Source organism: Artemia franciscana, chromosome 19, assembly GCF_032884065.1.
Source record: "Artemia franciscana chromosome 19, ASM3288406v1, whole genome shotgun sequence".
NCBI lineage: Eukaryota > Metazoa > Arthropoda > Branchiopoda > Anostraca > Artemiidae > Artemia > Artemia franciscana.
The window spans coordinates 31179062-31200681 of record NC_088881.1 but is presented as its reverse complement, the minus strand read 5'-3'; the positions used below and the strand labels follow the sequence as shown (position 1 = coordinate 31200681).

At 34.4% G+C, this 21620-nt stretch overlaps 1 protein-coding gene across 2 annotated transcripts in view; it reads left to right on the top strand.

The window, feature by feature from the left end:
* Nucleotides 1-21620, top strand: part of LOC136039553 (polyamine-transporting ATPase 13A2-like) — a 119458-nt gene that overhangs the window by 58988 nt on the left and 38850 nt on the right. For both annotated transcript variants that reach the window (XM_065723390.1, XM_065723391.1), the window contains 5 exons: nucleotides 3767-3937; nucleotides 8197-8397; nucleotides 11473-11697; nucleotides 12763-12891; nucleotides 20091-20265. In XM_065723390.1, coding sequence (XP_065579462.1) covers nucleotides 3767-3937; nucleotides 8197-8397; nucleotides 11473-11697; nucleotides 12763-12891; nucleotides 20091-20265 — 901 coding nt within the window. The remainder of the gene's footprint in view (nucleotides 1-3766; nucleotides 3938-8196; nucleotides 8398-11472; nucleotides 11698-12762; nucleotides 12892-20090; nucleotides 20266-21620) is intronic.

The following is a 21620-nucleotide window of genomic DNA, read 5'->3' as shown; positions in this document are numbered from 1 at the left end:
ATGTTAGAGGTTTTTCTCAGTGGGCGAGGGAGGCTATAGAAATTAAAAAACATATTTGCTAATATTTCAATAGAGACACAGGGAATTTAAATATTGACCCAATTTATGATATTCTTTTAAAAAATGAACCAATAGTCGATGGGGGAATTAAAATTTTACACAATCACCAGGGGACAAGATTACTCACTAGACCAAAAAGAGTTGCTTCAATGTTAGCTTACAAGAGGATTATTTCGCAACGGAATAATTAACTAAGTTTCAATTTTCATAATTTTTCCTCAGTTGCTCTTTGATTCTCATTGAAGTAACTCAAATAGCTGCTTTTCCCTACGTGGATAAGTAGCGACAATTGTATTTATTATTATTGGTGGTGGTTTTTATTTGGTTTTTGTATTAGTTTTCTATCTTGTGCTGAAGACGCCTTGTTTGGATACAGGCGAAATATCCGCGTTGTTTTAGTCTTTCAATTCAGTTGTCTAGTCTTTCAATTGTTTTATATATATATATATATATATATATATATATATATATATATATATATATATATATATATATATATATATATATATATATATATATATATATATATTTATATATATATATATATATATATATATATATATATATATATATATATATATATATATATATATATATATATATATATATATATATATATATATATATTTATATATATATATATATATATATCGGTCACGTATCAGGATGAAATTCTGATTCGAAATATAAGTCTATTTATTAGCTATCTAATTAGTGAGTTAATAGGAAAATTTACCCTAAAGATACTTTTGACATTATGATCACATTGCGCTACCTTAGAGGGAGAAAAAAAAGGAATTGACTTTACCTGAAAACAAGGCCGTATCTAGGGTATAGAGTTTGAACCTCACCAAAATTTTTGTCCGACTCGTAAAAAAAATAAGAAACACATATTAACAAATTTGTAATGCGCTTTTTAAGGTTTTTTCCCTCTGTCCCCCTCCCTGTATAAAGATCCCGAATATGCCCCTCCCGGAAAAACTGAACATGCAAAGAATTAATATTCGTATTTTTTAGCAGAGGGTAAAACCCAGAAGGTTGTTAAACCAAATTATTGCAAAAATGCATGATGAAAGCGTTTTCCCCGGTGGACCTAAATTCACTGTATGCGGACAGGGACAAGGAGACGTTGATGAAGACATGATGTTTTAAAATCGATTTGGTCGCATTAATTTGTGACGCCAAACTTTGTCTTGTCTTCCATCAGAATGCTTTTTACTACAGTTTACGGCAAAATGAACCTAAGACGAGAAAATATTAAAAACAATTGGATTTTTATTGATTGCTGATACCCCAAAATGGCCCAAACATCGTTTTCTCCGTTCAGCTTGAAAATTTCTGGGTAAGTATATTGGGTCAGAGGGATTTTAATGAGTGGATCAGGGTTAGGAAGAAAAATAGGATTGTATCGATATGTGACACACAAAGCTCGACTTTATTTTGATGAATCGATTTTTATGGCACTTGGTATAAACCAAGTGACATATAGCAATCGCAAATTCTGTCGTTCTGTCTATCTGTCGGTCGGTCTGTCGGTCCCGGTTTTGCTACTTTAGGCACTTCCAGGTAAGCTAGGGCGATGAAATTCGGCAGGCGTATCAGGGACCGGACCAGATTAAATTAGAAATAGTCGTTTTCCCGATTTGACCATCTGGGGGGAGGGAGTGGGGGGCCCGTTAATTCGGAAAAAATAGAAAAAATGAAGTATTTTAAACATACGAACGGTTGATCAGATCTTAATGAAATTTGATGTTTGGAAGGATAGCGTATCTCAGAGCTGTTATTTTAAATCCCGACCGGATCTGGTGACATTGGGGGGGGGGAGTTGGGAGGGGGAAACCTAAAATCTTGGAAAACACTTAGAGTGGAGGGATCGGGATGAAACTTGGTGGGAAAAATAAGCACAAGTCCTAGATACATGATTGACATAACCGGAATGGATCCGCTCTCTTTGGGGTAGTTGGGGGGGGGGTTAATTCTGAAGAAATAGAAAAAATGAGGTATTTTTAACTTACGAACGGGTGATTGGATTTCAATGAAATTTGATATTTAGAAGGATATCGTGTCTTAAAGCTCTTATTTTAAATCCCGACCGGATCTGGTGACATTGGGGGGAGTTTGGGAGGGACCTAAAATCATGGAAAACGCTTAGATTGGAGGGATCGGGATGAAACTTGGTGGTAAAAATAAGCAGAAGTCTTAGATACGTGAATTACATAATTGGAACGGATCCGCTCTATTGGGGTGTGGGGGGGGATTAATTATGAAAAATTAGAAAAAATGAGGTATTTTTAACTTACGACGGAGTGATCGGATCTTCATGAAACTTCATATTTAGAAGGACCTCGTAACTCAGATCTCTTATTTGAAATCTCAACCGGATCCAGCGTCATTGGGGGGAGGGCAGTTGGGGGGGGGACCGGAAATCTTAGAAAATACTTAAAGCGGAGAGATCAGGATGAAACTGGATAGGAAGAATAAAAACCTGTCTAAGATACGTGACTGACATAACCGTACCGGATCTGCTCTGTTTGGTGGAGTTGGGGGGGGGGGTAATTTGGAAAAATGAGGTATTTGTAACTTACGAAAGGGTGACCAGATCTTAATGAAATTTGATATTTAGAAGGATCTTGTGCTTTAAAGCTCTAATTTTAAATTCCAACCAGATCCTGTGACATTGGGGGGAGTTGTAGAGGGAAACCGGAATTCTTAGAAAACGTGAAAATCGGGGTATTTTTTCCACGAATAGGTGATCGGATCTTAAATGAAATATGATATTTAGAAGGAATTCATGTCTCAGAGCTCTTATTTCAACTCCCAACCAGATCTTTTGACATTTGGGAGAGTTAGAGGGGGAAATCTTGGAAAACACTTGGAGTGAAGGAATCGGGATGAGGCTTGGTGGATAGAATAGGCAAATGTCTTTGATACGTGATTGACGTAACCTTACTGGATTCGCTCTCTTTGGGAGAGTTAGGGAGAGGCGCTCAGAGATTTGGCGAGTTTGGTGCTTCTGGACGTGCTAGGACGATGAAAATTGGTAGGCGTGTCAGGGACCTGCACAAATTGACTTGATAAAGTCGTTTTCCCAGATTCGACCATCTGGGGGGCTAAAGGGAGAGGAAAAATTAGAAAAGATGAGGTATTTCTAACTTACAAGTGAGTGATCGGATCTTAATGAATTTTGATATTTAGAAGGACCTCGTGACCCAGAGCCCTTATTTTAAATCCTGACCGGCATTAAGCCTCTGATTTTCTTTTTAAATCAATCTCTTGATTCTTAGAATTTTGTTAGAGCTCATACCATATGAGCTCTTGGCTCTTAGCTCTTCTTGCCTCTTCACAAGTGCCATATGAGCTCTTAGCTCTTGTTTTTTTTATTATCCTTTTTACAATTTTTTTTTTGGATACAAAACCAGAAACTGAACGCTCTAAATGGTTCTTGTACACCTCAATGGTCACAAAAAAAAGAATAAAAAACAAATTTTGTTTTACCCGGTCGGCCTGAAATTACGGGTAATGAAGACAGGGACAAGTGGACCGCAAGGAAGACAAAAATTATTGAAAAATAATTGGTGGCATTGTTTTGTGACGCCCATAATAGACTCAAACTTTTTTTCGTATTAGACTCAAGCTTGTGTTATTCGTATTAATTACATAATTTCTTAATAATGTAAGCATTATTAATTATTTTTTAACTTTATAGGTTTTAGCTTGTGTCATTCGTACTGGGTATTCAACTGCCAAAGGTCAGATGGTGTCATCTATTTTGTACCCTCAACCTTTAGACTTTCAGTTTGAACGCGATTCTTACAAATTTATTGGTATACTAGCAGGAATATCTGCATTAGGAGTTGGCTATAATTTAACACGCTTGGTAAGACATGGCTTTCTCTTTATAACTGGCTTTCTACACAAGAAGGCATGCTTCTTAGGCTGCTAGTAGGTCGTTTTAACGTTTTATCTGCATAAGCTGCGGCCCTGGAGTATTGAGTTTAATGTCCAACCTTGTGGCCTAGTAATTGTATATTTTAAACCTAGTAATTATGCTATAGACGAGGGGGGGAGCATTTAGTTTTTATTCCTGTTCAGTTTATTATGAGAAAATTTAGTGGTCTAACCTCTGTAGTTTTTACGTGAAATGTGGCCTCCGGCTGGATTAATGAATATGACGTTATATTTTTTAAAAGCTGTGTATGTTTCTTGCCTGGGATCAAAAACTTTTTCTTTTTCCTTTTTACTTTTTCTTTTTTACTTTTTTCCTTTTTACTTTTTTTACTTTTTTACTTTTTACTTTCTTTTTACTTTACGTTTTTACTTTTTCCAGAGACAACAGTGTGTGATTTAGAGTGGAGTTTCACTGCCTCCATTCAAGTGTAAACTCCAGTAAAGTTTGTAAATTGCGGGTGAAATAAGCGCTTACCCTCCCCCCCCCCCCCCAACAAAATTCTGCCCCCACAACAATATGCTTGGGTAATTTTCTGGCCCTATTGCCAAAATAACATTGTTTTAGCGCAGTGGATTGATTCTCTGTTTGGTAATACGAGGTCCAGGGTTCGATTCCTGCCGCAGCAAGGTTGGGCGACAAGCTTGCTACTTCAAAAATAAAAAAATAAGTAGACTCTGTAATAATAAAAAATATTCAAATTCTTTGTCTAATAAATCTTTTTAATTTCTTCTTCTCTTTTTCCTTTTATCTCGTAGTATTTGGTCCATACTGAAGTATCCCTTTCAATAATAAAAATTTGTTACCATGATACTATTCTCACATAGTTTTCCTACATTTCATTTCACTATTCCAAGCTAAACTGCTCATATAAAATACTAATAAAAAAAAAATCCTACCGCTATAAAACACAGTATCTGTGCGTTCCATAGCTATTATTATTATTCCTTTTTTCTCCCTCTACCTATTTGCCCTAGCCTTTCTGAGGTTTTTCATTTACTTAAATAATTTCTTAGACCACACTGCTTTTCTATTTACGGAAAATTAAGGGTCAAAAATGGGTTTAATTTAAGTAAAGCGCTAGAACAAAAGCGAAATACAAAAAAAAATCAACAACTCTATTAAAAAGATCAAATATTTTGGCTGTAGGTTCAGGAGCTTTTCTCAAGGAAAAAAAACTTAAAAAAAAACATTTTTAAAAAGTAAAACCATCTAGAAAAACGACAAACTAAACACACGGGAGAAAGAAAGAGAAATAAAAAACAACTAAAAAACAAAACAAATAAATAAAGCTCACATTCTAAACGCCTCTAAAACTATTGTTACTCACTAAACAAGACAAAAACGAATGTTTATAGTGCATAAAAGGTAATTCTCCTCTTTAAATGGAACATATAAACAAATAAGATAAATGGGTTATGCTAAACAAAGGATAAATGATTTATCCACTGATTGTAAAGAGAAGAAACAGCTTGAACAAGCTTGCTACTTGTCCTTTTAAAAAAGATCCAACAACTGAAATGTCGATTCGACACCCAATTGCCAGCAAACGCTCAGAAAGATTTTTTTCCTTTACGCTGAGCTATATCCACTGATTGTAAAGAGAAGAATTAGCTTGAACAAGCTTGCTACTTGTCCCTGTAAAAGAGACCCAGCAACTGAAACGTCGATTCGACTCCTTATGCGCCAGCAATGGCTTGGGAAGATCTTTTTCCTTTATCCTGAGCTATACCCACTGATTGTAAAGATAAGAAATGGCTTGAACGAGCTTGCTACTTGTCCTTTTAAAAAAGATCCAACAACAAAAATGTCGATTCGACACCCAATTGCCAGCAAACGCTCAGAAAGATCTTTTTCCTTTATCCTGAGCGATATCCACTGACTGTAAAGAGAAGAAATAGCTTAAATGAGCTTGCTACTTGTCCCTGTACAAAAGACCCAGCAACTGAAAAGTCAATTTGACATCCTTTGCGATAGCAATTACTCAGGAAGATCTTTTTGCTTTATCCTGATTGATATCCACTGATAGTAAAGAAAAGAAATAGTTTGAACAAGCTTGCTACTTGTCCCTGTAAAAAAGACCCAGCAACTGAAACGTCGATTCGACACCCTTTGCGCTAGACCCAGATCGATCCTAATCGTGATCGATATCCTGATCGATAATCAACTGATTGAAAAGAGAAGAAATAGCTTGAACAAGGTTGCTACTTGTCCCTGTAAAATAGACCCAGCAACTGAAATGTCGATTTGACACCCAATCGCCAGCAAAGGTTCAGGAAGCTCAGGAAGATCTTTTCCCTTTATCCTGAGCGATAGCCACTGATTGTAAAGAGAAGAAATAGCTTGAACGACCTTGCTACTTGTCCTTTTAAAAAAGACCCAACAACTGGAACGTCGATTCGACACCCAATCGCCAGCAAAGGCTCAGGAAGATCTTTCTTTTAGCCTGAGCGATATCCACTGACTGTAAAGAGAAGAAATAGCTTAAACAAGCTTGCTACTTGTCCCTGTACGAAAGACTCAGCAACTGAAAAGTCAATTCGACATCCTTTGCGATAGCAATTATTCAGGAAGATTTTTTTGCTTTATCCTTATTGATATCCACTGATAGTAAAGAAAAGAAATAGTTTGAACAAGCTTGCAATTGTCCCTGCAAAAAAGACCCAGCAACCGAAACGTCGATTCGACACCCTTTTCGCCAGCAACGACTCAGGAAGGTCTTTTTCTTTTATCCTTATCGATACCCGCTGATTGTAAAGAGAAGGAATAGCTTGAACAAGCTTGCTACTTGTCCCTGTAAAAAAGACACAGCAACTGAAAAGTCGATTCGACATCTTTGCGAGAGCAATTACTTAGGAATATCTTTTAGCTTCATCCTGATTTATATCCACTGATTGTAAAGAGAAGAAATAGCTTGAACAAGCTTGCTTCTTGTCCCTGTAAAAAGGATCCAACAGCTGAAACGTCGACTCGACACCCTATACGCCAGCAATGACTAAGGAAGATCTTTTGTTTTATTCTGATCGATATCCACTGATTGTAAAGAGAAGAAATAGCTTGAACAAGCTTGCTACTTGCCCTGTAAAAAGGACCCAACAGCTGAAACGTCGACTCGACACCCTATACGCCAGCAATTGTTCAGGATGATCTTTTGTTTTATTCTGATCGATATCCACTGATTGTAAAGAGAAGAAATAGCTTGAACAAGCTTTTTAATTGATTCCTGGTCTTCCACTGGCCGCTTTCTACCAAAGGTATAGGTATCGATTTTATACTGGAATTGCACAAGGATTTTCTTTCCATATTTTTGGATTAATAAAATGGGTCTCGAGGATTTCTAACGTCCCCTGGCCCTCCACTGGCCACTTTCTACTAAAGGTATAGATGTGATGCGTTGATTTTAAACTGGAATTAAGAATTTTCCTTCCATATTTTTGGATTAATAAAATGGGCCTTGGGGTTTTCCAGTGATTCCTGATACTCCACTAGCCACTTTCTACTAATGGTATAGATATGGTGCCTTGATTTTGAACTGGAATTGCACAAGGGTCTTTCTTCCGTATTTTTTATTAATAAAATGGGCCTTTTGGTCCGTATATGCACGACTTTACTTAGAAGCCCTGAAATTTTTGGGGTAAGTATTTTTGGCCAATCGGACAAAGGGGATGGATCCTTAGAGGCGAAGCTTCTGAGCCCAATTGCCTGTCGCATTGAAGTGCTTAGATTCACTTGAAATTCGGGAAGCATACACCTACAAGACTTCTAAAGTGAAATATTAGGCGTTAATCGTTACAGCCTGGGAGCTACTCCCTTAACCCTCGCGTATTTTAAATTTTGGCTACAGCTAGAAACGACTCTTTCATCAGTTTTTGGGCATACTTTGGAAATTTTGACATTAGTGGTACCCTCTGGGTCTAAATTAACCGTATTTCCCAAAGTGTCGTATAATTTGAATTTCAGGTCCAGTTGGGGATGAGTGACTAGTCAATCTTCAAACATACCTCTAATATTGTGACATTGGTAGTCCCTCCTAGCCCAACTTAACCCTAAACCCTCGGTCTAATATACTTTCAGGTCAAGTTATAGATGACTGATGAGCATTCGGACATATCTTCAACATTTTTACAATACTAGTCCCCTTAAGCCTAATTTAACCCTAGCCCCTAAGTCTAACACAATTTATATTTCAGCTCCAGTTGGGGATGACTGGCTGGTCAGTTTTTGGGCATACCTTTGACATTGTAACGATAGTGGTACCCCCCGCTCTTCCGGCCGCAATGACAGTTGGCAGCTACTACGCTTCAAAAAGACTAGAAAAACAGAAAATTCTTTGCATAAATCCAAGAGCTATCAATGTTGGTGGATCTCTAAACCTTTTCTGTTTTGATAAGGTAATATTTATGCTATTTTACTTCTTTATTATGGTTTCCCGTTACCCAATGGAATAATTTGTTTTCCACTTCACCCACTATTTCGGTTAAACATGCGTCTGGTCAACTTTATTTTCTTCTCATCGATTTGTAGTTACCTTTTGCCACTTAGCCCCTTTGCTTTTTGCATTGCTTCATAACTCCACTAAAAGACATGTATTTCACAAAGTTCACTTATCATATATACCCTACTATGGTACGCGTGCCTGGGTCGGAAATATAGGGAATCGAAATCCATAAAGGCAAGTGAGTACTCCCCCGGTACGTCCTTATTGACGATGATTATTATTGAATTGCTCATTTCATGTACTTTTTTTTTAGTTTATGATGGCTTGTGTTTACTAGTTGCAATATTGCATGTCCGCGAACCCTTCATATTGGTTGACTGTATTTTGGGTATACTGCTTATTCTAGGTGTTTAAATGCTTATCAATTAAAATTGCTCATTGAATTATTGCTTTTACTATATTATATAAACTATACCCCTTTAGTATATTATATAAACTCTCTTTGAAGCAAGAGCTGCATGGTCGACTTGGTATTGAGAATGATCATGCATTTCAAATTTCTACTCTCATGTGTTTTTGTTTCTTTCGGATTTTTTTTTCTGTTTATATAAAAAAATGGTATTATAATAACGAATGATAATACAAATCAGATCATCATTCCAGAGGATTTGATATTCTCCCTTACGACATCCTTCCACCCTAATCGGAGGTAACCTACTTTTCGTTTGGAACACGGACAAATATTTGCCTATCTGTCATCCTTCATCCGCAGAACATGTCCTAGCCATTTCATCCTTTCTCTCATTATGGCCCTAGAAAGCGGGATTGAACCATATTTTTTCGTACAGCTTGCTGTTTGAAATACGGTCTGTCAGCCGGGGCCCCAGGAACAATCTGTAGGCAGTTTCTCTCGAAAACATCTAGTATATCTTCGTCCGTTTTTAGGAGCGCCCATGCTTCAAAGCCATATTTGACCACTGTCATCACTGTACTTTCCAATATTCCAATCTTGGTTTGCAGTCCTTACGACCCCCTCTGTCCTTACGACACCCTCTCACCGCATTCGGAGACGACCTGCTTTTCGTTTGGCCCTAAGGGGTTGGCCAACAAGGAAGAGATCTTTGGCAATCTGCCGTCCGCAAAACGTGTCCTAGCCATCTCATCCTTTCTTACATTATAGCCCTAGAAAGCGGGACTGAACCACACTTTTCTTACAGCCGACTGTTTGAGATACTGTCAGTCAGTCAGGTACCCAAAACAATATATAGGCAATTTCTATGGAAAAAAATCTAGCAGATTCTCCTCCGTTTTTGGAGTGCCCACGCTGAAGAACCATATACTTCAGAGACCACGCTTCTGAAGCACAGGATGGCTGGCCCCCAATTTCCTATTCACTTCCTAGCCGAAGGACCTTGAAACAGAGATCAGCACCGCCGGTTTGAACTTAAATGGTCTAGTGCCGTATCGTTTACCTTACTGGAGGATTATATAATAGCTGACCAACAAAAAAAATATCTGATAGCTGATCAAAAATTGATGGCTAGGATTTTTCTCCCTTTTAAATATTTTTTTTCTCATGAGAAATAAATAATATTATTAAATTAAATAAATAAATAATTTTATCCTCATACACACACAAATGGAATTGCAAAGCCCAACAGTAATGTAATTGCAGCAACGCTGATTTAATGGCATTAATTTAATTAATTGGCTGTGAAATAAACAATTTTGTCCTCATATAGACACGTATGGACACGCCCAAATAGACTTATATAGACACCCCCAACAATAATTTATTTGCAGCAACGCTAATTTAGTGGCATCAGTTTAAATAATTGGCAGTTATGTGTCCCCGTTATGGCAGTTATAATTGGTTGTGTCCCCGTCGTCATTTATATATCCCCCTGTGCCCCCCGGCGTCCGCGTTGTAGTTGTGTCCCTGTGTCCCGGTCGTCATTTATATTCCCTGTCCCGGTCGTCATTTGTATCCCGGTGTCCCGGTCTGTATATACATTCGTTTTTGAAATGGTATATGATGAAATAGTTTTTTGTATTTTTCCCCTTTTTTTCTTTTTAGTTTTTTTTTTATTTTTATTTTTTTTTAGTTTTGTTTTTCTCCTTTATTTTTCATTTTTTTTCCTTTTTTTTATTTTTTTTTCTTTTTTGTTTTTTTTTTAGTTTTTTAGCTTTTTTAGTTTTTTTATTAGTTTTTATTTTTTTTATTTTTAGTTTTTTCTTAGTTCTTACCTTTTTTTTTAATTTTTTTAGTTTTTTTTTTACTTATGTCCTGGTCGTCATTTATACTCCCTGTGTCCCGGTCGTCATTTGTGTCCCGGTGCTTTGTTGATGATGATTGCTAATCGAACATTCCTTGTGTCCCGGTCGCTTTCTCTTTGAGTGTCCCGGTCGTCATTTATATTCCCTATGTGCCGGTGTCCCGGTCGTCATTTGTGTCCCGGTCTGTAATTTCGTCAGTCGAAAACATGACGTCAGTCGACACAAAAACATGACGTCACTCGACAGACACACATACACACACATACAACTTATTTTTATATATATAGATGTCCATTCTCAAGTCAACAATTATCTCTATAATATACTAAAATGTAAATGGTAAGAAATGAAGGGAATTCCGTTTTTTGAAGGGAAACTAACGATCACTTCACTTTCTTTATTCAATTCGCTGCTAATTATTATTGTTATTTTTTTCTCTCTATTCAATTTGCTCTTGATTGTTCATTTTTTATGCATTTGTGTACCATTTTTCTTTTTTTCTTTTTTCTCTTTATTCAATTTGCTGCTGATTGTTTTTTTTGTGCATCTGGTGTATTATTTTTCTTTTTCCTTTATTCAAGTCACTGATTATTTATTTTTATTTATTGTTTTGTTTTCTTTTGTTCTTTATTCAATTCGCTACTGATTATTTATTTTTCATGTTTTTGTATTATTTTTCTTTTTTCTTTATTAAATTTGCTGCTGACTATATATTTTTAATATATTTGTATTTTTCTTTTTTTTTTTACAGACTGGAACATTAACTGAAGATGGTATGAATTTCAAAACCATGCTTCCTTCTCGAGAGGGAAAGTTTGATTATGAAGTATCATCGCACCAGACATTGTTAAGTATGATAGCTTCAGCCAATAGAGAAGATGACGAGCCTTTTCCAAAACTTCTAGAGGGCATGGCCACTTGCCACTCTTTAACTTATATCAATGATAAACTGTGTGGTGATCCTCTGGAAATACAGGTGATGGTTAATCATTTTATTTCACTTGTATATCTTTTTGTTTTGTTAACTAAAAGATTACTAATCAATTTGAATAAATTACTTTAAATTCTAAAGTACGAAAATTTTGATGGTTTTAAGGTAATACTTGCGAATTTCAAAAAATTGCTGACTAAATTTTCTAAGGCCATATTCTGCATTTTAACTTAACCTTCACACAGAGCTCACACGGGCCTTTGACTAAGGAGGTGAGCTGCCATTGTGCATCCTGTCACTCTGGGTGCTTCGGCACGGCTTGAAAACTAAGCCAAGTTAAACAGTTAAACTGAAAACAGGCCATATTCTGCATTTTAACTTAACCTTCACACAGAGCTCACACGGGCCTTTGGCTAAGGAGCTGAGCTGCCATTGTGCATCCTGTCACTCTGGGTACTTCAGCACGGCTTGAAAACTAAGCTAAGTTTGGTCGTACATTTGTTTCTTATAAAAAAGTGTATTGCTCTGTGACCCTTCAACCCCCGGTATGACCTGTTTCTTTAAATATCAAATATGCAAATGAATTCTGAATTCTCGTTTTAAATAATGTATTACAACCACAAAAGAGAGAATAATGAGGACTTTTTTCCCAAGACAGTGAACCAACAAAACCTATTTGAATATTTCGGCCCTATATCTAAGGGCCGTCTTCAGCAAAGAAAAAATAAAAAACAATAATAATGTTATCCCCAAGTTATCCCCAATAATATTGGGGATAACTCTCCTCGAAGCATCCGAGGAAATTAGAACCACCAAATACGTGATAACACCTATTAGGTTAGGTTCGAAGCAGTAGATTAGGGTGTAGTAGATTAGGGTATAGGTCTGCAGTCCTTACTCTTGAGAGCGGGTTAATAATGCCTTAGGATTAGAATTTTAACAGGGAGATGTGAGTTCATTTCATTTTATTCCAATCAAAAAAATAATTGAACTTGATTATTCAATATTTAAACTCAATGAAAAAGGAGAAGAAGAAAAAAAAATATGCAATGGAATTACCCTGTTTTTTTTTTTTTTTTTTTTTTTTTTTTTAATTCTTTATTTCTGCAGATATTGATGGCCAGTGGGGCTACTTATGAACCTCCTAATACTGCTGGCGGACAAACCTATGATGTCCTTGTAGAAACAGTGGTCAAATTCAAAAGGTCACTTTCGAGCCAACAGATAGCCTTGGAAAATGTAAGTATTTAAATTACTCTTTTTAATCATCCTTTTTAATTTTTAGTTAAATTTAATATTTGCTTTATTTAATTCAATATTTTTTTATTATTTTTGCTATTAAATTAAGAGTTAAAAGTGATTGGTGGGAAACCAGCCTCCCCTCCCCCTACGCCCATCATTTCCCCAGACCTTCCAATCAAAATTTTGAGGTAGCCATTTCGTTCAGCATATTCGAAAGGTCCAGTAACTATGCCTTTATGAATGTCAACCTTTGTAACCATATGTCTTTGTCTTTGTAACTATGTCTTTGGGTATGTTGAACTAAATCAGAACATACTACATGCATACAGATTGTCAAAAGAACATCTCAGCAATATCTCTGGAACGACGTTGCGTTAAGCTGAATCTTTCTGGACATCATAAGGGGAATGTTAGACTGGTCAAAAGGCAACATGTGAATACTACAACTGCTGTTAATACTGCTGCTACTGCTGTTACTGCTACTACTAATACAAAACTACTACTAGTACCACTGTTCCTATTACTACCACTACCACTATGATGCTAGTACTATTAAGACTAAGGGTATGAAGTTAGAGTTTTTAGAGAATATAGAGGAGAAATTTGAATTAAATCAAAACACACTATATGCATGCAGATCGTCAAAAGGGTGTATCTCAGCAATAGATTAGGGAATTAAGTTGGAACTTCCGGGGAATGTTTAAAGGGGAAGATCAATTTATCCAAGGGCAGTATGTGCTTGGCACTACCAATGCTGTTACCACTGCTTCTACTACTACTACAGCTACTCCAACTACCACATCTATTACAACTACTACTAACGCTAAGAGTAGTAAGATGTAGTTTCAGGAAGTGAAGAGGGAAAAGTTCAACTAAGTTAAACCACAGAATGGATATACAAGTTATCAAAAGGGTATATCGGAAATAATGGCTAATTGTATTAAACTGAAACTTCCAAGTCTTGATAAGGGGGATCTTCAACTGACCAAAAAGACAAGATGTTAATACTACTGCTGCTAGTAGTGTTACTGATATTATTATTGATGAAACTACTAGGCCTACTGCTAGTACTGTTAGTACTCCTAGTACTATTACTGCTCTGACTACTGTTACAACTATGGCTAAGTGTATGAAGATGAAACTTTCAGGGAATATTGAGGGGAAGAGTTGAATTGGATCACAACACGCTGTCTGCATGCAGGTTGTCCAAAGGCATATTAGCAATCAAGGGGTGTCCTGAGCCTCTTTTCATTTGGGGGTGGGGCAAATTTCGCTGATTTTACCGAATCGCTACCTGATTTCTTCCGAGTTTTCAGTAGAAATCAGGAATTTGCAAAATTTCTGCCGATTTTGGAAAATTTTTGCCGAACTTTTCGCCTTCGGTGAAAATTTTACCGAATGCCAAAAAAAGGTGGGAGCGGTGCACCCCCGCGTCGTGATGCCCCTGTTGGTAATATCTTCGGAGCGACCTGGTGTGTGAAGTTGAAATTTACAGTGCTTGTTGTGGGGGATGTTAGAATACCCAAAAGACATTATTTCTATCTTACTACTGCTACTAATCTTACTACTGCTACTGCTATTAATTTAAGGCTACTACTAATTCCACTGCTGCTACTGCTACTTGTTAGTTCATCATTATCTAGACCAGATAAATTTTGTGTACCCTCTTTCGAATGGTAAACTTTCTCCGCCATCTTAGACCCCGTTGAATCTCTTGCGGGCTCGTTGGGATTCACCTAGATAACTTTGAGAATTATTAGTATACACGTCAATGGTTAATAATAAGCTTTTCAAGGAAATTTATTTGAATATCAAATTTTCGCTTCTGAAGTACAAATCCGACGTTAAAACCAAGAATTTAACGCTTAAGCGTTATAACCCTTAGACGTTACAACGGTTAGATGTTATAACTCTTAGAAGTTATAATGCTTAGCGTTAACAAGGCTTATGCTTTATTAAAGCTGTGCATTTCTTTTTTTACAAATCTGAATGTGGTGTGGTTCGGGCATTAGACTTCCACCTGTTGTGTTATTTTATGTTTATGGGGAATTTTTTTTTATTCCCCAAATATGCTTCAAATTAGCTTTTCCTATGTGAAGGGCAAAATTTTTTCCTTTTTGAAAGAACAAAAAACTACGACATTTCCCACCGAAAAGACAAAAGTACTCTATGCTCCCAATATAAAATTTTGTTTATACAGGAAGGATGGCCATAGAAACGCGAGAGTAGGATAAATCAATAACAAGAATTTAAAAGTTTTAGGACATTTCTAATTGTCGAAAGGACGTTTCCAGTATGAAAGTTAATTGCCAATTTAAATTATTAATCCTAATTTAAAGTAGCTTATGTTATCTAGTATCTTATGCTAAAATTAAAAGGGTTTAAAAATACCCGATGATTTGTTGGTTCTTCTTGATCTTAATGACCATTTTGATTATTCTATGTTTTTTTTTTGTTTTTTTTTGCAAAACTCTGTAAATTGTAATGTTCAGTTGTTTCGTAATTTTTTACGAAATTCGTAATTTTTGACACCCAGTAATTTGCTTTTAGTGACCGTTCTAAGCCATCATAGCGCTACTTGGACTATTGAAGAATTAATTTAAAATCTAAGGTGATTAACATAATTTAATATGATAATGATATAATAATAATAATAATAATAATAATTTATTCCAGAAAAAGCCCGTGGGCCATAGGAAAATTACATAACAATAAACAAACAACGAATTAACTACATTAAATTAATACTATTTAAAGAAAGCGCTCCCGATGTGCCGCTGCTATCCTTACAAATCTTGCTATCCTTTTAATACTCAGGAAATTTGTCTCTTTCATTCTATCTAGGATCCATATCTCATTCAATTTTTCTTTACCATACATCTCTCGCCTCCAATCATTCAATTCGACACATTCACACAAAAAATGTATTATATGATATTAATGTGATGTGAAATATTAATATGATTTTATTATGATATTAAAATTATATTAATGATTTAATATAATATAATATAATATGATTAATATGAGAAAGTTTAATCTGATTTCTATTTGATTACTGTGATGGATGTGGAATGTTTAAAGACTTCTTGGGGCAAAAGAATTTCAAAATATAAGCTTCAAAAATACTAAGATTTTATTCGTTAACTCTTTGCTTACAAGGCAAAAAAAAACTATACGTTCCGAAATTTGCTTTTTGTATATATTCAGATCTTGTTTTTAGTCTTATTTTTTTCAAAATATAAGCTTCAAAAATATTAAGATTTTATTTGTTAACTCTTTGCTTACAAAAAAAAACTATTCGTTCTTAAATTTGCTTTTTGTATATATTCAAATCTTTTTTTTTTTTTAATTGGTTCCTTAGTGACAGGCCAATATTAATTGTGCATTGAGTTAGGGCCTTTGAATAAAGTTAAATTACTCAATCAATATCTTCAAGACACTTTTTTATTTCTTCTTATATTTTTATAATATATATGTTTTTATTTATATAATATATGTTTTTATATAATATATGTTTTTATTTTTACAAAAATGAATTAAAAAGAAACAGAGACTAGAAAAAAAATATAAAAAAAAAAATATAGAGCAAAGCTATATCTTGAGAAAAAAAAACTAAGAGAAATTATAATGAACAATTAACTAAGTTTTAAAAGAAACAGATATTGGACTTAATAAAAAATGATACCAATAATAAACCTGTAATATACCAAAAATAAAATTGATATTCAATTCAAGCTCAAAACGAACGAAACGAACAAAATGATATATGAACCGCGAAGTTCTCCCTTTATACCCTAATTATAGTTAAAAATACATGCATTAAAATACAGATAATGAAGTTTAAAGAACCAATATTGGGCTTAATAAAAAATGATGCCAATGATAAACCTATAATGTACCAAAAATAAAACTGATTTTCAACTCAAGCTACAACCGATCAAAAATTACAAGATATATGGGCCGGGAAATTTCCCCCCCTTGTACGCCAATTATAGTTAAAAACAATTATTTTAAAAGACAGATATTGAAGTTTAAAGAAACAAGCATTGGACTTAATAAAAAATGATACCAATAATAAACCTATAATGTACCAAAAATAAAACTGATGTTCAACTCAAGCTCAAAACGAACAAAAATTACAAGATATATGAACCAGGAAGTTTCCTCCCTTGTACTCCAATTATAGTTAAAAATACATATATCAGAAGACAGATATTGAAGTTTAAAGAAACAGACATTGGACCTAATAAAAAATGATACCAATAATAAACCTATAAAGTACCAAAAATAAAGCTGATGTTCAACTCAAGCTCAAAACGAACAAAGATTACAAGATATATCAACCGGGAAGTTTCCTCCCTTATACCCCAATTAAAGTTAAAAACACATATATTAGAAGACAGATATTGAAGTTTAAAGAAACAGATATTAGACTTAATAAAAAATGAAGCCAGCAATGAACTTTTAATGTACCAAAAATAAAACAGATTCGAAAACGAAATTCTCAAAACGAAGAGAAATTACTAGATATATGAACTGTGAAGTTTCTCTCTGGTATTCCAATTATAGTTGATAAAAAAGTATTAAAGTACAGATATTAAAGTTTAAAGAAACAGATATCGGACTTAATAAAAAATACAAAACCATAAATGAACTTATAATGTACAAAAAAATAAAACAGATATTCAACTAAAACTCAAAACGAACAGTAATTACTAGATTTACGAACTAGGAAGCTGCCCCCCTGGTACCCCAATTATAGTTGAAAAAAAAAATGTATTAAAGGACAGATATTAAAATTTAAAGACATAGATATTGGGCTTAATAAAAAATAATTTTTTCTAAATAAACCTAAATTTTTCTTGACCTAAAGACTTCTAAGTATTTGAACTTTTCTTTTATAAATAACATTATACACTTACCCTTTTACCCCCTTGGCCTAAGGGCCATATGGTAACGACCTTGCTACACCTAGTGAAGATAAAAATACTCATTTTATTACACTTCTGTCTTATGTGTTTACATAGGGTGCGTAAAAATATTGTTTTTGTGATTAATCTAATTTTTTTTTGCTCAATTTTTGGCACTTCCTTGACGTCCTATAACCAGGGGTGCAAATTCTCTGTAAAATATAACAAATTGTAGTAGGAATTGAGACAATAGTGAGATTTGGGGATTGGCATGGGGTTTAATTAACCATCCTCCTACTCGGCTAGGACTTGTGCAATCCAACCTGTAAAGGTTTTGTCAAAGTAAAATTCGAATGGTACACCAAAATACTCGAAATGAGAATGCTCTAAGTCTGATAAATTTTGATAAATTTTTGACAAAAGTAAACAATGATAAAAGTTTGATAAATTTTGAAAATTAAAGTTTTTATTCCTAGCCATGGGAAGATCTAATACTTGTCTTCACCTGTCTAGGTAATTAAAAAAAGTGAACCTCCCTTTAGAAAGGGTTATTTAGCTGTTTGTCTAAATAGTTGTGTTGGAAATGGTAATTTCAAAGTTATTTATTATTTAAAATATTTAATGGACAACTAATTTGAATAATCGAACAGAATGTTAACCCTATTAATCTTAATAATTAAGATTTAACTGTTTACCTATTAATAATCAAAAGTTAAATTTTAAATAAATTGAACAATTGACCAGAATGTGAACCATATTACTCTTTATAATAAAAGGTTAATTATTTATCTGTTAATAATTAAAAGCTAGTTGGATTCTAAATAATTACAATGTACTTATTTATATAAATATTAATCCAAATGATTATCTTTACAATGGTAATTTTGAAGTGATTTATTATTAATAATATTAAATGGACAACTAAATGGAACAATTGAATACAGTGTTAGCCATATTAATCTCAATTCTAATAAAAAGTATTATACTATTAAATTTAAACGTAAAATTCATTTCTCTTTGGTTAAATTTACTCCCTAAATTACTTTTTCTGAGTAGTTGTTATTGTCAAAGTGTTTAATAGACAAATTTATATTAAATAGATAGATTTCTGATCTATTAAATTTAATTTTTGTTTTTATAAGTCAAAGAAACTGCTTCAAATTCGTTTATGTAAGACAACAAAAAACATAACAATTAAACCCCCTCTCCCTCCCCCCCCCCACTCAGTTGGGTCAATTGCCAGGAACCAGGAAAATGAAAATATGAAGCACACAATAAAAGAACAAAAATCACAACCTGGCAATTATTGCCAAATAATCAGTCTAAATCATGTAGTATGGTACTCCACAGACCCGGAAAAAAAACTATAAATAAAGAATAAATAACTGTCAATTAAAAAGAGCATATAACACTACCAGCTTTTAAAGATCCCGAAAATAAAACCGAACTCGTTTTAAAAATTCGATCATTGCACATAATAAAAACAAAAAGGCTATTAATAAAATATTTCTAAGCTACAAGTGAAGAATCATAATATAATAAACCAAAGTAGCAATAACTGTTTATAAGTTTAGATTAACATTTAGTAATTCCACCACCAAACGCTTAGAGGTGACAAAGAAATGACAGTTCCCTTCCACAACCGGAAGTGTAGCTTCACACTCTTGCCACCGAAGGGAAACCAAAGGCTTCACTCTATGTAACATTCTGGCAGGGAAGATTCTCCAGGGTAAGCATGGAGTACGGCAAAAATTCAAGGGTGTTACGGGCCATGTGAAAGCAATCTTTCATTATGATTTTTTTAGTGACTAAACCAACTAAGTCTAATTATGTCTATTAAAATTGTATTTATGTATTAGTCGTTGCTATTATTGTATTTTTGCCATGGGTGACATAATTTATATAACAATGACTGACGTAATAAATACCCAGTTGTATTTCCTTCGTCCCATTTCTTTGCTTTTTTTTGAAGTTAAGTCCTTTGGCAATTGAGTATCTCAACTACGGTTTAATATATTATTAACATTATTTTTCTCATTATTTATTTTTTTTATTAATATTATTATTACTTTTACTATTAATAATATATTTTAATAATATATTAATAATAATAAACATTAATATAATAACAATTATAATTACATATTATATATTAACAATCATATTAATAATGTATTAATATAATATTAATGTATTATTGACATATTGTTAATACTATATTAATATATATTTTTATTATTAATAATAATAATATTATTTTCACTATCAACATTATTTTTTTAGGGATTGTCAAGTGAAGCGAATAGTGAACATGTTATTGGTATAGTAAAGATATTCCCATTCGCATCCAGCATTCAACGAAGTGGAGTCGTAACTAAAACGTTAGATCAGCCTTTCTTTGACTTCTTCTGCAAAGGATCGCCAGAGACAATAATGAAACTCTGCACTCCAGAAACCGGTTGGTTGACATTCTATGAATTGGATTAAATAAAAAAAATAAGTTTTTTTTTAACTGAAAGTAAGGAGCGACAATAAAACTTAAAACGTACAGAAATTACTTCGTATATGAAAGAGGCTGCTCCCTCATCAACGCCCCGCTCTTTACGCTAAAGTTTGACTCTTTCTCTCAATTCTTCTTTTTCAAACAGTAAAAAGCTTTGAAAGCCTCTGTACACTTCCCAATAACCATTACTATATGTTAGCACTGGTCAAAGTTTGTAACTTGTAGCCCCTCCCACAGGGACTGTGGGGGAGTAAATCGTCCCCAAAGACATAGTTACAAGGTTTTTCGACTACGCTGAATAAAATGGCTATCTCAGAATTTTGATCCGTTGACTTTGGGAAAATGATTAGCGTGGGAGGGGGCCTAGGTGCCCTCCAATTTTTTTGGTCACTTAAAAAGGGCCCTAGAACTTTTCATTCCGTTAGAATGAGCCCTCTCGGAACATTCTAGGACCGCTGGGTCGATACGATCACCCCCGGAAAAAAAAAATACAAAACAAACAAACACGCATCCGTGATCTGCCTTCTGGCAAAAAATACAAAATTCCACATTTTTGTAGATATGAGCTTGAAACTTCTACAATAGGGTTCTCTGATACGCTGAATCTGATGGTGTGATTGTAGCTATTGGTATCAAAATTCCATTTTTTAGCGTTTTGGTTACTATTGAGCCGGGTCGCTCCTTACTACAGTTCGTTACCACGAATTGTTTGATTAAGGCAGGATCTACATTACACGATAAAATCATGTCTGCACAATAGGGATATAGAAAATCTCTTTTCTGAGATTTTCCCGAAAGATTTCCGAAAAAAAAAAGTAATAAATGTGGAAGGTCTAGGACCATTTTTTCAGGTCTAGGACCGTTGCTTTATGCACAATAGGGATATAGAAAATCTCTTCTGAGATTTTCCCGAAAGATTTCCGAAAAAAGTAATAAATGTGGGAGGTCTAGGACCATTTTTTCAGGTCTAGGACCGTTGCTTTGTGCACAATAGGGATGTAGAAAATCCCTTTTCTGAGATTTTCCTGAAAGATTTCCGAAAAAAAGTAATAAATGTGGGAGGTCTAGGACCATTTTTTTCAGATCTAGGACCGTTGCTTTGTTAGAGCTTAAAAGACAATAAGTTAAGAGAATACCAACTACCTTTTCTCGATTGTCAATGTTTGAATCAACAATTCACTGTAGCATCAAGGTGACTGCGGCCAACACAGCTACGTACATTCCTCCTCCATCCCAGTCTTTTCAAAGCCTACCTCTTGATTTGAGTTGTTTTTAGTAGAAGCAAGTAATGCCTGAGTCGATATTCGCGG